The sequence below is a fragment of the Bufo bufo genome, chromosome 3 (assembly GCF_905171765.1).
Source record: "Bufo bufo chromosome 3, aBufBuf1.1, whole genome shotgun sequence".
In the NCBI taxonomy this organism is placed as follows: domain Eukaryota; kingdom Metazoa; phylum Chordata; class Amphibia; order Anura; family Bufonidae; genus Bufo; species Bufo bufo.
The window spans coordinates 485557872-485571531 of record NC_053391.1 but is presented as its reverse complement, the minus strand read 5'-3'; the positions used below and the strand labels follow the sequence as shown (position 1 = coordinate 485571531).

The window sequence follows — 13660 nt, the reverse complement described above, 5'->3', positions numbered from 1 at the left end:
GGCAATATGGTTAATCACAATACATTAGTAAGTGCCTTGTATTAACTTTCTCTACATGATAAATGCCATTTGCTGAAGAGAGGCAACCCCTTTACACAGCATACATTTACATATTCAAATGTTTGTCCTTTTATTATATATGATTCTAGGAGTTTATCAGACTTGGAAGTTTAAGCAAGTTATCTGGGAAAGGCTTACAGCAACGTATGTTCTTTCTGGTAAGTTTCTGTTTGGTAAAAAGGAAGTATTTTATTAGAATTGCATATATGGGAATGTATGACTTATCTTCTAGGAAGTTAACCGTGCTCTAAGCAAACATTTCATTATGTGAATTTTGATTTAAATAAAAATGCAAAGCTGGAAAACTGAGATCATTAGCGAAACGAAATGGTGCAGAGCCATTAAACTGTTTATAGGTTCAGTATCAAATACAACTATTAACATGATATGTTCCTTCTTACAACCCTGCCTGTACTCTGGTGCTTCATTGGAATGCGAGGTTTGTAAAATGTATTTATTCCAATAATTAATATTGATGTATTCTAATGTCTTGCAGTTTAATGATGCGTTGTTGTACACGAGCAGGGGACTGACGTCATCTAATCAGTTCAAAATCCACGGCCAGTTACCCCTGTTTAACATGACGGTAAAGAACCCGCCTACGTTTCTTTTCACTACTAATTCTACATGTAGTTTTAAAGTGTGAGATTTGGAATATTGAAGCAGGTATCCACTTTTTCACTTCATTTTCATATGTGTAGAGAATGGTTCTAGTAATGATTCACCAATATACTATTTCCAAATGTGCTTCACCCTAAGAAGCCAAGCTGTATACCTCCCATCTTCAGACTTCAACCTGCTTCAGGACCAAATATGTATCAATGAGCTGCCCACGTACTAACTACAGTAAATTAAGAAAGATGTGTAGTAGTTTAGGGCGGTGGGCAACACAGGTACCACATAAACACACAGTCCCATAAATATGTCCCCGGTAATGTTACATTACATATCTACAGAAAGCCATATTGATGCCACAGCCTCTAGTCATTGTAATTGCATATTTTATTCAGAGTATGTCCAACTAGGCAGCGCTTTTCAATGTACATAGGACAGGCTGAGTACAGTATTCAGAAATTCCCTTTTTCTGAAGTTTTTCATAAATTCAGTATATTTTTACATATTATATGTTTTATTCCTGCAGGTAGAAGAAAGTGATGATGAGTGGGGGGTACCACACTGCCTCACATTAAGAAGTCAGAACCAGGCAATAGTTGTTGCAGCAAGGTATATGGTTTTGTATTATAAGAATCTTGTAGTCTTAATTCTTTTTCACTGTCTATGGGACTGCCAAGTACAGGACTGAGCTATCTCCTGCAGTCCGAAAGAAGTTACCGTATTCTAATTATGAATAATGGTTTGATGTCCCCCTCCCAGTTCACAGGCTGAAATTGAAAAATGGAGTGAAGATATTCAGATGGCTATTGGTCTAGCAGAAAAAAGTGGTGGTCCTGTCCCTGAGCTAATGGCCAGCAGCCCTCCTGATGGCAGTAAGTAAACAGACCCTAGAGATGACTGTCAGTGGTCTTCATTTATATGAATCCCTTCAACAAGCAGACGGCCTGTCCTTCTGGCTCTGCCATCTGTAGCATTCAAGAGGATTTCCAACTGTGACATGTGCAGTCTAACAGTAAAGCAGAAAACTAAGCAGTAGCAAAAGCTTTAGAATTATATTTATGTACGGGGATATTGCCTCTTTCCTGTTTAGTTATAGCACCATTTTTACCACGGACAGGTCAGCCATATTGGTCGTCCCTTTTGAAAAAGCATCATAGAATATTTTAATATTGAGTCAACTTCCTGACAAAATGACTCTCTAAGAAGCAAATTCAAAGGTGACAAAACAGCTTAAAGGGAACCTGTCACCTCTACTATGCTACCCTCACTGAGCATTACTAAATGTTCATTGTGTTACCCTAAACCTATAAATTACACTTTTTATTTCATTTGCAGACGAATTCAATAAGTATTATGCATTTTTGTACTTCCTGCCTTTTATGCTAATTAACATAAGAGTCATATCTTACTTGTGTGACCAGAGAAGAGTCATATTTCCAAGCCCTGACTCATCTCAGGTTAATTTGCATATGTATCAAATCGTTTTTTTACACAATAAAAGCACACAGAGCTATAGGGACTGGGTATTGTAGATGTGCTAGCGGCCATCTAACAACCCATGTCCTCAGCTCTAGAACCAAAATCCCGGTGACAGGTTCCCTTTAATTTCCTGCACTTTTGCTGAGATTACCTCCACAACAAAACAGAAAAATGTTAACTTTACTTTTTCATGTGTGTGATTTTTGTTCTGCAAAAAAAAACATCTGTGAAAAGAGGCACATGAATGATTTTTGTGGTCGTTCAGTCTTTTTCTCCCATATTTGAATGAATGAGTCTGAGCTGTAAAAATGGACCAAAACCTGGGACATGCACACTGAGTTTCTCAGAGCCATGGAAAAAATGGGCATGTGAGTAGCCTTATTGACTTATGTGGGTCAGCATCAGATCAGTTTGTAAAAAATCACATGGAAGAGAAAATCAATCGTGTATAAGTCCTAAAAAAGCATTCACAGAATTTTGGCTGCTGCTCTAACTTCTCAGTTTTAAGGTTTCCTTTTTGAGTGGAAATCATTTTTAAAATGCTCCAAAATTTGACCAGATAAACCCTTGCAATTCCCACTTGGAAGATGACGAAGTGGTGGCTCCGCCAGTCTTTTTAGTGTAACACCACTTGATCATAGCAGGAGCATCAAACAAAGTCTGATTCAATCTCTAATGAATAATTGTGGTGGGATACTTTTTCCTCATCTTTCATCTAAATAAAAAAAAAAAGAAAATTGTAAATATTTTGTAACTTGCAAATAATTTACAGAATCGGCACAGTTAATTTGATCGTATGCAATTCATTGGTGCTTTTAAACGTCTGTGGGTTGCCCTTCATAGCACTTTAGGCCCACTGCGCTGTGAGGCCTGTGAAATAACACTACCTTTTGTCTGTTTCTGTCCTATTTTAACATCAGTGGTCATATGACTTCTAGGAGATTCTATTTTGTTCAGTTGTATGTACATTAGTTTGAGTAGTAATGATGTAATAAATGGATGTTATATTTGGCATAACTGTTTCCATCCATCGTCCCACCTATGTCAATGAAAAATGACAATACGTGACAGGTGTGAACCTAGCCTTAGTCAAAGGCTTTAACGGTGGGGTCTCTTTATGACGTGTGTATTGTGCGTTGCAGAGTCTCCAGAAGAGGGCCCAGTAGACCAGGAGTCTGAAGATGATTTAAGTGCTTCTCGCTCATCTCTAGAAAGACAATCGCCTCATCGAGGAAACACAACTGTCCACGTCTGCTGGCACCGGAACACAAGTGTCTCAGTCATTGATTTCAGCTTTGCTGTTGAGGTACAGCTACATGTAGTATACACCAGCTACATCTTTTGACTCACAGATAAGGGCTCTTTCACACCTGCGTTCTTTTCTTCCGGCATAGAGTTCCGTCGTCGGGGCTCTATGCCGGAAGAATCCTGATCAGTTTTATCCTAATGCATTCTGAATGGAGAGAAATCCGTTCAGGATGCATCAGGATGTCTTCAGCATGCTGCGCTTTTTGCTCCGGCCAAAAATCCTGAAGACTTGCCGCAAGGCCGGATCCGGAATTAATGCCCATTAAAAGGCATGGATCCGGCCTTAAGCTAAACGTCGTTTCGGCGCATTGCCGGACCCGACATTTAGCTTTTTCAGAGTGGTTGCCATGGCTGCCGGGACGCTAAAGTCCTGGCAGCCATGGTAAAGTGTAGCGGGGAGCAGCATACTTACCGTCCGTGCGGCTCCCGGGGCGCTCCAGAGTGACGTCAGGGCGCTCCAAGCGCATGGATCACGTCATCCATGCGCATGGGGCGCTCTGACGTCATTCTGGAGCGCCCCGGGAGCCGCACAGACTGTAAGTATACCGCTCCCCGCTCCTACTATGGCAACCAGGAATTTAATAGCGTCCTGGGTGCCATAGTAACACTGAAAGCATTTTGAAGACGGCTCCGTCTTCAAATGCTTTCAGTACACTTGCGTTTTTCCGGATCCGGCGGGCACCTCCGGCAACGGAAGTGCACGCCGGATCCCAACAACGCAAGTGTGAAAGAGGCCTAACTTCTGTTTTGTTTGGCTAGGGGAGGTTAGTGGTGTATGTGCTCATAGAAAGTTGTTTGGTCCATACACTGCTTTATGTGCGTCTCTGAGGAGAGCCAAACACAGCCAAAAGGGCACTTCTGCTTCTTTGTTTTAGAAATCAGTGGAGGTCTCTGCATGGATCCTCACAAATCAAAACATATGACATATCTGACGTTTTCTGAAACTAGAATACACTTTAATCTAGATGCCTGTTATGCAAGTCCCAAAGTATGTGGAAAGTGCTAATTTTCCAGTAGGTGGCAGCAAATCCATTTTGGAAGTATATTGTTTGATTTTCTTTACACCACTAGAGTGTGTATAAATTATAACCTGATTTTTTTTTGTGGAAGCAAATTAAGGCAATGTAAAAAATACAGAAAATGTTTACTATCCAAATGGTTTTGTCCTCTCTTAATTCGCTATAATAGACATACAATGTGACAGAATATAAATATAGGTTAAATTGTCCACAATGTCCATCAAAATGCTACTACACTTATTATTAGTCAAACTGTGCGTATACACTGCGTGCAGAATTATTAGGCAAATGAGTATTTTGACCACATCATCCTCTTTATGCATGTTGTCTTACTCCAAGCTGTATAGGCTCGAAAGCCTACTACCAATTAAGCATATTAGGTGATGTGCATCTCTGTAATGAGAAGGGGTGTGGTCTAATGACAAACACCCTATATTAGGTGTGCATAATTATTAGGCAACTTCCTTTCCTTTGGCAAAATGGGTCAAAAGAAGGACTTGACAGGCTCAGAAAAGTCAAAAATAGTGAGATATCTTGCAGAGGGATGCAGCACTCTTAAAATTGCAAAGCTTCTGAAGCGTGATCATCGAACAATCAAGCGTTTCATTCAAAATAGTCAACAGGGTCGCAAGAAGCGTGTGGAAAAACCAAGGCGCAAAATAACTGCCCATGAACTGAGAAAAGTCAAGCGTGCAGCTGCCAAGATGCCACTTGCCACCAGTTTGGCCATATTTCAGAGCTGCAACATCACTGGAGTGCCCAAAAGCACAAGGTGTGCAATACTCAGAGACATGGCCAAGGTAAGAAAGGCTGAAAGACAACCACCACTGAACAAGACACACAAGCTGAAACGTCAAGACTAGGCCAAGAAATATCTCAAGACTGATTTTTCTAAGGTTTTATGGACTGATGAAATGAGAGTGAGTCTTGATGGGCCAGATGGATGGGCCCGTGGCTGGATTGGTAAAGGGCAGAGAGCTCCAGTCCGACTCAGACGCCAGCAAGGTGGAGGTGGAGTACTGGTTTGGGCTGGTATCATCAAAGATGAGCTTGTGGGGCCTTTTCGGGTTGAGGATGGAGTCAAGCTCAACTCCCAGTCCTACTGCCAGTTTCTGGAAGACACCTTCTTCAAGCAGTGGTACAGGAAGAAGTCTGCATCCTTCAAGAAAAACATGATTTTCATGCAGGACAATGCTCCATCACACGCGTCCAAGTACTCCACAGTGTGGCTGGCAAGAAAGGGTATAAAAGAAGAAAATCTAATGACATGGCCTCCTTGTTCACCTTATCTGAACCCCATTGAGAACCTGTGGTCCATCATCAAATGTGAGATTTACAAGGAGGGAAAACAGTACACCTCTTTGAACAGTGTCTGGGAGGCTGTGGTTGCTGCTGCACGCAATGTTGATGGTGAACAGATCAAAACACTGACAGAATCCATGGATGGCAGGCTTTTGAGTGTCCTTGCAAAGAAAGGTGGCTATATTGGTCACTGATTTGTTTTTGTTTTGTTTTTGAATGTCAGAAATGTATATTTGTGAATGTTGAGATGTTATATTGGTTTCACTGGTAAAAATAAATAATTGAAATGGGTATATATTTGTTTTTTGTTAAGTTGCCTAATAATTATGCACAGTAATAGTGACCTGCACACACAGATATCCCCCTAAAATAGCTAAAACTAAAAACAAACTAAAAGCTACTTCCAAAAATATTCAGCTTTGATATTAATGAGTTTTTTGGGTTCATTGAGAACATGGTTGTTGTTCAATAATAAAATTAATCCTCAAAAATACAACTTGCCTAATAATTCTGCACTCCCTGTATGGCAGCAGTGACAACTAGCTACCTTAATCTATTTACTCAGGCATTTAAAGGGGCTGTCTGAATAGAAAAAAAGGTTTGCTTTTTACCTCAAACAACTGCAAGGGTTTGTGGCTGAGCTGCAATACCAGACTCGGCCCATGGACAAGAGTGATGCTTTGGTGATCTGAGTGGAGGTGACATGAGTGGAAGTGTTACGTCTTGGTCATGTCAATTTTCCTTCATTAGTCTCCCTAAACTGTATCATCATCCATAAATTAAAAAAACAATATGTATTTCAGTCATTCTTACTATCAATGGCAATTCCTGTCTGATTTCAATCTTGATAGTAAAATGTAAAAAATATTAGAACTTTTTTTTATTTACTCTTATTATGTATTTGTGTTTGTATTTATAAGTGGTGAGATATTGCTACAAATGCTTTTTTACTTCAATTGCAGAATCAGCTATCAGGAAACCTGCTTAGAAAATTCAAGAATAGCAATGGATGGCAGAAGCTTTGGGTGGTGTTCACAAACTTCTGCCTGTTTTTCTACAAATCCCACCAGGTAAATCTGTTTAGCATGAACAATATTATAGCATTTCAGCACTCAGATGTATAACTGTCACCCTATAGCTAAAATTAATAATGTCAGACTCATAACATTTGAGTGCTCTGGAATAAATTATTAAAGATACAAAGCTATGTATTGAAAACTGTATGTAGATTGGCAGTATATTGCTTTTAAAGATTTCCAGTTTCACCTTGGGCTGCTCACACACTGTTTTCTCGTCACATATTGTACTTAATGACAGTGGTAAAATTGAGTCAAAAAATTTCATTTTTAATTATAAAAAAATACCAAATTTACCAAAAAATTAAAAAAAATTATATTTCTCTACTTTTATAATAGAGAGTAATACCTCCAAAAATAGTTATTACTTTACATTCTCCATATGTCTACTTCATGTTTGGATCATTTTTTGGGGACGTTAGAAGTTTAGAAGCAAATCTTGAAATGTTTCAAAAAATTTCCAAAACCCACTTTTTAAGGACCAGTTCAGGTCTGAAGTCACTTTGTGTGGCTTTACATAATAGAAACCACCCAAAGATGACCCAATTATAGAAACTACACCCCTCAAGGTATTCAAAACTGATTTTACAAACTTTGTTAACCCTTTAGGTGTAACATAAGAATTAATGGAAAATGGAGATGAAAATTTCAGAATTTTACTTTTTTGGCAGATTTTCCATTTGAATAATTTTTTTCCACTAACAAAGCAAGGGTTAACAGCCAAACATAACTCAATATTTATTGCCCTGATTCTGTAGTTTACAAAAACACCTCATATGTGGTCGTAAACTGCTCTATGGCCACACGGCAGGGCGCAAAAGGAAAGGAACGCCATATGGTTTTTGGTAGGCAGATTTTGCTGGACTGTTTTTTTGACACCATGTCCCATTTGATGTAGAAACTCGCAAAAAGTGACCCCATTTAAGAAACTACACCCCTCAAGGTATTCAAAACTGATTTTACAAACGTTTTTAACCCTTTAGGTGTTCCACAAGAATTAATGGAAAATTGAGATGAAATTTCAGAATTTCACTTTTTTGGCAAATTTTCCATTTTAAGCAATTTTTCCAGTAACAAAGCAATGGTTAACAGCCAAACACAACTCAATATTTATTGCTCTGATCCTTTAGTTTACAGAAACACCCCATATGTGGCCATAAACTGCTGTACAGGCACACAGCAGGGCGCAGAAGGAAAGGAACGCCATGTGGTTTTTGGAAGGCAGATTTTGACACAATGTCACATTTGAAGACCCCCTGATGCACCCCTAGAGTAGAAACTCCCAAAAAGTTACTCCATTTTGGAAACTACGGGATAAGGTGGCAGTTTTGTTGGTACTATTTTAGGGTACATATGATTTTTGGTTGCTCTATATTACACTTTTAGTGAGGCAAGGTAACAAAAAATAGCTGTTTTGACACCGTTTTTATTTTTTATTATTTACAATGTTAATCGGACAGGTTAGATTATGTGCTATTTTTATAGAGCAGGTTGTTACGGACGTGCCGATACCAAATATGTATAATTTTTTATTTACTTACGTTTTAAACAATAACAATGATATTTTAGTGTCTCCATATTTTGAGAGCCATAGTTTTTATTTTTTGGGCGATTGTCTTAGGTAGAGGCTAATTTTTTTGCGGGATGAGGTGATTGTTAGATTGGTAATATTTTGGGGCGCATACGCCTTTTTGATCGCTTGGTGTTGCAGTTTTAGTGATGTAAGGTGACAAAAAAAAGTTTTTAGTTTTTTTTTTTAGCACAGTTTTTCTTTTATTTTTTTTTGACTGTGTTCACCTGAGGGGTTAGGTCATGTTATATTTTTATAGAGTCGGTCATTACAGACGTGGCAATACCTAATATGTATACTTTCTTTTATTTTAGTTTTACATAATATCATTTTTGAAACAAAATTAATTAATCATGTTATAGTGTCTCCATATTCTGAGAGTCGTTTTTTTTATTTTTAGGGTGATTGTCTTAGGTAGGGTCTCATTTAATTTTTTTTGCAGGATGAGATGACTGTTTGGCACTATTTTAGGGTGCATATGCATTTTGAGCGATTTTCTTATGTAGGGGCTCATTATTTGCGGAATGAGGTGACTGCTTTATTGGTACCATTTTGTGGGACATACACCTTTTTGATCACTTCGTGTTGCACTTTTTATGATGTAAGGTGACAAAAATTCCTTTTTTTTTACCGTTTTTATTTTTTGTGTTTATCGGACAGGGTGGATCATGTGATATAGTTATAGACCTGGAGGGCCATGGACGTGGCAATACCAAATATTTATATTTTATTAATTTTTTCCTATTTTTTGTACACTGCTCAAAAAAATAAAGGGAACACTTAAACAACACAATGTAACTCCAAGTCAATCACACTTCTGTGAAATCAAACTGTCCACTTAGGAAGCAACACTGAGTGACAATCAATTTCACATGCTGTTGTGCAAATGGGATAGACAACAGGTGCAAATTTTAGGCAATTAGCAAGACACCCCCAATAAAGGAGTGGTTCTGCAGGTGGTCACCACAGACCATTTCTCTGTTCCTATGCTTCCTGGCTGATGTTTTGGTCACTTTTGAATGCTGGCGGTGCTTTCACTCTAATGTTAGCATGAGACGGAGTCTACAACCCACACAAGTGGCTCAGGTAGTGCAGCTTATCCAGGATGGCACATCAATGCGAGCTGTGGCAAGAAGGTTTGCTGTGTCTGTCAGCGTAGTGTCCAGAGCATGGAGGCTCTACCAGGAGACAGGCCAGTACATCAGGAGACGTGGAGGGCAACAACCCAGCAGCAGGACCGCTACCTCCGCCTTTGTGCAAGGAGGAACAGGAGGAGCACTGCCAGAGCCCTGCAAAATGACCTCCAGCAGGCCACAAATGTGCATGTGCATGTGTCTGCTCAAACGGTCAGAAACAGACTCCATGAGGGTGATATGAGGGCCCGACGTCCACAGGTGGGGGTTGTGCTTACAGCCCAACACCGTGCAGGACGTTTGGCATTTGCCAGAGAACACCAAGATTGGCAAATTCGCCACTGGCGCCCTGTGCTCTTCACAGATGAAAGCACATGCGACAGACGTGACAGAGTCTGGAGACGCCGTAGAGAACGTTCTTCTGCCTGCAACATCCTCCAGCATGACCGGTTTGGCATAGGGTCAGTAATGGTGTGGGGTGGCATTTCTTTGGAGGGCCGGACAGCCCTCCATGTGCTCGCCAGAGGTAGCCTGACTGCCATTGGGTACCGAGATGAGATCCTCAGACCCCTTGTGAGACCATATGCTGGTGCAGTTGGCCCTGGATTCCTCCTAATGCAAGACAATGCTAGACAATGCTAGACCTCATGTGGCTGGAGTGTGTCAGCAGTTCCTGCAAGACGAAGGCATTGATGCTATGGACTGGCCCGCCCGTTCCCCAGACCTGAATCCAATTGAGCACATCTGGGACATCATGTCTCGCTCTATCCACCAACTTCACGTTGCACCACAGACTGTCCAGGAGTTGGCGGATGCTTTAGTCCAGGTCTGGGAGGAGATCCCTCAGGAGACCATCCGCCACCTCATCAGGAGCATGCACAGGCGTTGTAGGGAGGTCATACAGGCACGTGGAGGCCACACACACTACTGAGCCTCATTTTGACTTGTTTTAAGGACATTGCATCAAAGTTGGATCAGCCTGTAGTGTGTTTTTCCACTTTAATTTTGAGTGTGACTCCAAATCCAGACCTCCATGGGTTAAAAATTTGATTTCCATTTTTTTATTTTTGTGTGATTTTGTTGTCAGCACATTCAACTATGTAAAGAACAAAATATTTCAGAAGAATATTTAATTAACTCAGATCTAGGGTGGGTTATTTTTGTGTTCCCTTTATTTTTTTGAGCAGTGTAATTACTTGGGGAATTTTTTATTTTATTTTATAAAACACTTAATTTTTTTATTTTACACTTTGTGTCCCCCATAAGGTCATACAAGACCTCTGGGGGACATTTGACTTGATTATTTTTGTTCACTATTGATTTCTCCTGTAACTGGGGCTGACATTGTAGCCCCAGTTACAGGGGAAATACACCCCCCAGAGAGGCTGTACAGCACTATACTGTGCTGTACAGCCTTAGTGCAAGGTTGACCCGACAGCTCCTGCACTCTCCCGGCCCCGGTGGTCACTTGACCACTGGGCCAGAACAGGAAGCGTATAGCTGTATACAGCGATCTAGAAGGCAGGGACACTTGGGAACGGTCATTGACAGCGGGCAACCAGCTCTGCAGCTGCACGATTAGCGTGCAGCTGCGATCTCTAAATGGACGTTCCAGAACGTCCATTCAGAGTTAAACATCCACCCATAGGACGTTTATATCCTATGGGTGGATGTGAAATGGTTAAGAGGCATTTAGGTTTAGTAACCATCAAACAAATAAAATAAAAATAAAAAATTCTTGTACAAGCAGAAGCGTAATTAAAGGGATTATACGGCCATATATATTGATGACCTATCCTCAGGATAGGTTACCATTATCTGATCAGCGGGGGAGTGATCATTATCACTCTCGTTGATCAGCTGTTTGACGAGGCGGCAGCGCTCCATGCGAACACCGCTTCCTGATCTTTACACTGCGCTTCCTATCCTTTGGAGCGGAGGCATAGTGTAATTACAGGTACTCTATCCATTCAAGTGAATGGAGCGAGTACTCATTACACTGCATTTCTGCGACGAAGTGCAGTGTAATGAATAGGAAGAGGTGCTCCCATGGAACAGCGCCTCCTCTTAAAATAGTTGATCTGTGGGGGTCCCAGGTGTCAGTCCCCCGCCGATCGGATATTGATGATCAATCCTGAGGATAGGGGTCATCAATTATATATATGGCCAGGCAACCCCTTTAAGGGCTTTGGTGCAAAAGTTCTTGGGGCCCCCAGTACAACATCCCTTCACGTTTGCCCGCTGCAGCCTGTCTGTACCTAGGTGTCTTAAGTGAGAACCATCAATGTAGCAAATTCTAGCTGCCTTAGGCTAGTTTTCACACTAGCGGCAAGGAACTCCGGCAGGTGAACAGCCTGTCGGATCCATGCTGCCGCTAGTGCACACGTGCCCCCGGACTACCGCTCCGGCCCCATTGTCTATACTGGGAGCGGGCCGGAGTTACGGTGTCAGCACGGCAAACATGCCGAGAGGCGGCCGGAACGTAATTTTATTTTGGCCGCCTCTCTGCATGGTTGCCGTGCTGCTGCCGGAACTCCGGCCCGCCCCCAGTATAGACAATGGGGCCGGAGCGGTAGTCCGGGGCCACGTGTGCACTAGCTGAAGCACGGATCCGACAGGCTGTTCACCTGCCGGAGTTCCTTGCCACTAGTATGAAAGTACCATTTAAGGGGTTATCCGATATCTAAAATATCTCCCCTCCCCACCAATGCCCCAATGGATTATACTTACCTGCTCCCCGGCACCTGCTATAGAACCCTGCAAGGCCACCGCTGCATCTCCCCATTGCTCAGATGAAAACATCTGGCGATGGGGGGAGTAGCCAACAGTAGGCTGCAACAGGGACGAGCCCCCTTGAGGCTGATCACCATTACGGCCTGCTATTGGCCGCTCCCCCTGTCGCCGGATGTTTTGATCTGAACGACGGGGAGATGCAGCGGTTAAGATTCGGAACGACGCGGGTGCCGTAGAGCAGGTAAGCATAATCCATACAAGGGGCCTGGGCATTGGGGGGGATATTCCTTTATTTCCAGGATATTTTAGATATCTGATAACCCCTTTAAGTCCTCACTTAGAGGAGAAAGTTGCAGTATATACAGTACTGTGCAAATGTTTTAGGTAGTTCTGGAAAAAATGTTACAAAGTAAGAATGGTTTCAAAAATAGAAGTGTTAATAGTTTTTATCAATTAAAAAAAGAAAAATCTAAATCAAATGAATATTTGGTGTGACCACCCTTTGCCTTCAAAAGAGCATCAGTTCTTCTAGGTACATTTGCAGATAGTTTTTAAAGGTACTTGACAGGGAGGTTGTTCAAAACATCATGGAGAATTAACCAGAGATCTTTTGTGGATGTAGGCTTGCTCACATCCTTCTGTCTCTGCATGTAATCCCAGACAGAATCAGTGAGGTTGAGATCAGGGCTCTGTGGGGCCAAATCATCATTTTCAGGACTTCCTAACACTGAGGATAGTTCTTAATGACATTGGCTGTATGTCTGGGGTGGTTGTGCTGTTGCAGAATAAATTTAGAGCCATTCAAACGCCTCCCTGATGGAATTGCATGATGGGTAAGTACCTGCCTGTATTTCTTAGTTTTGAGGACACCAATGATTGTGACCTCGTTGAGGACTGTAGATGCAGTGGTAGGCCAAAGAAACAGTGCAGCAGTTGAAAGACACATCATGCTTACTACCCTTCGAAATCTGAAGATGTCCAGCAGTCCTATCAGCTCAGAACTGGCAAAACCAGTGGGACAGGTACACCCATCTACTGTTCGGAGGGCTAGCCAGAAGTAGTCTTAATTAAAGAATTTGTAGTTAAAAAGCTATACCTTCGACGTGGAAACAAACCCAAACCACTCAACTATGAATTAAATCAGCAACTGGGGAGCAGAAAATGTCAGCAGGTACTCTGGACTGATTAGTCAAAATTTGGCTGTAGGTAGAAGCCATTTTGATCACTGAATGGCTGGAGAGTGGTACAATGAATGTCTGCTGGCAACAGTAAAGCATGGTAGAGGTTCCTTGCAAGTTTGGGGCTTCGTTTCAGTAAATGGAGTTGGGGATTTGGTCAGTCCTCAAACCTGAGAAATACAGATAC

General features: G+C 41.5%; 1 protein-coding gene across 3 annotated transcripts in view; it reads left to right on the top strand.

Annotated features, from left to right (window-relative positions):
• FARP1 (FERM, ARH/RhoGEF and pleckstrin domain protein 1) overlaps positions 1-13660 on the top strand; it is a 214736-nt gene that overhangs the window by 196588 nt on the left and 4488 nt on the right. For all 3 annotated transcript variants that reach the window (XM_040425289.1, XM_040425288.1, XM_040425287.1), the window contains exons 20-25: positions 150-218; positions 557-646; positions 1202-1284; positions 1435-1547; positions 3297-3460; positions 6746-6853. In XM_040425289.1, coding sequence (XP_040281223.1) covers positions 150-218; positions 557-646; positions 1202-1284; positions 1435-1547; positions 3297-3460; positions 6746-6853 — 627 coding nt within the window. The remainder of the gene's footprint in view (positions 1-149; positions 219-556; positions 647-1201; positions 1285-1434; positions 1548-3296; positions 3461-6745; positions 6854-13660) is intronic.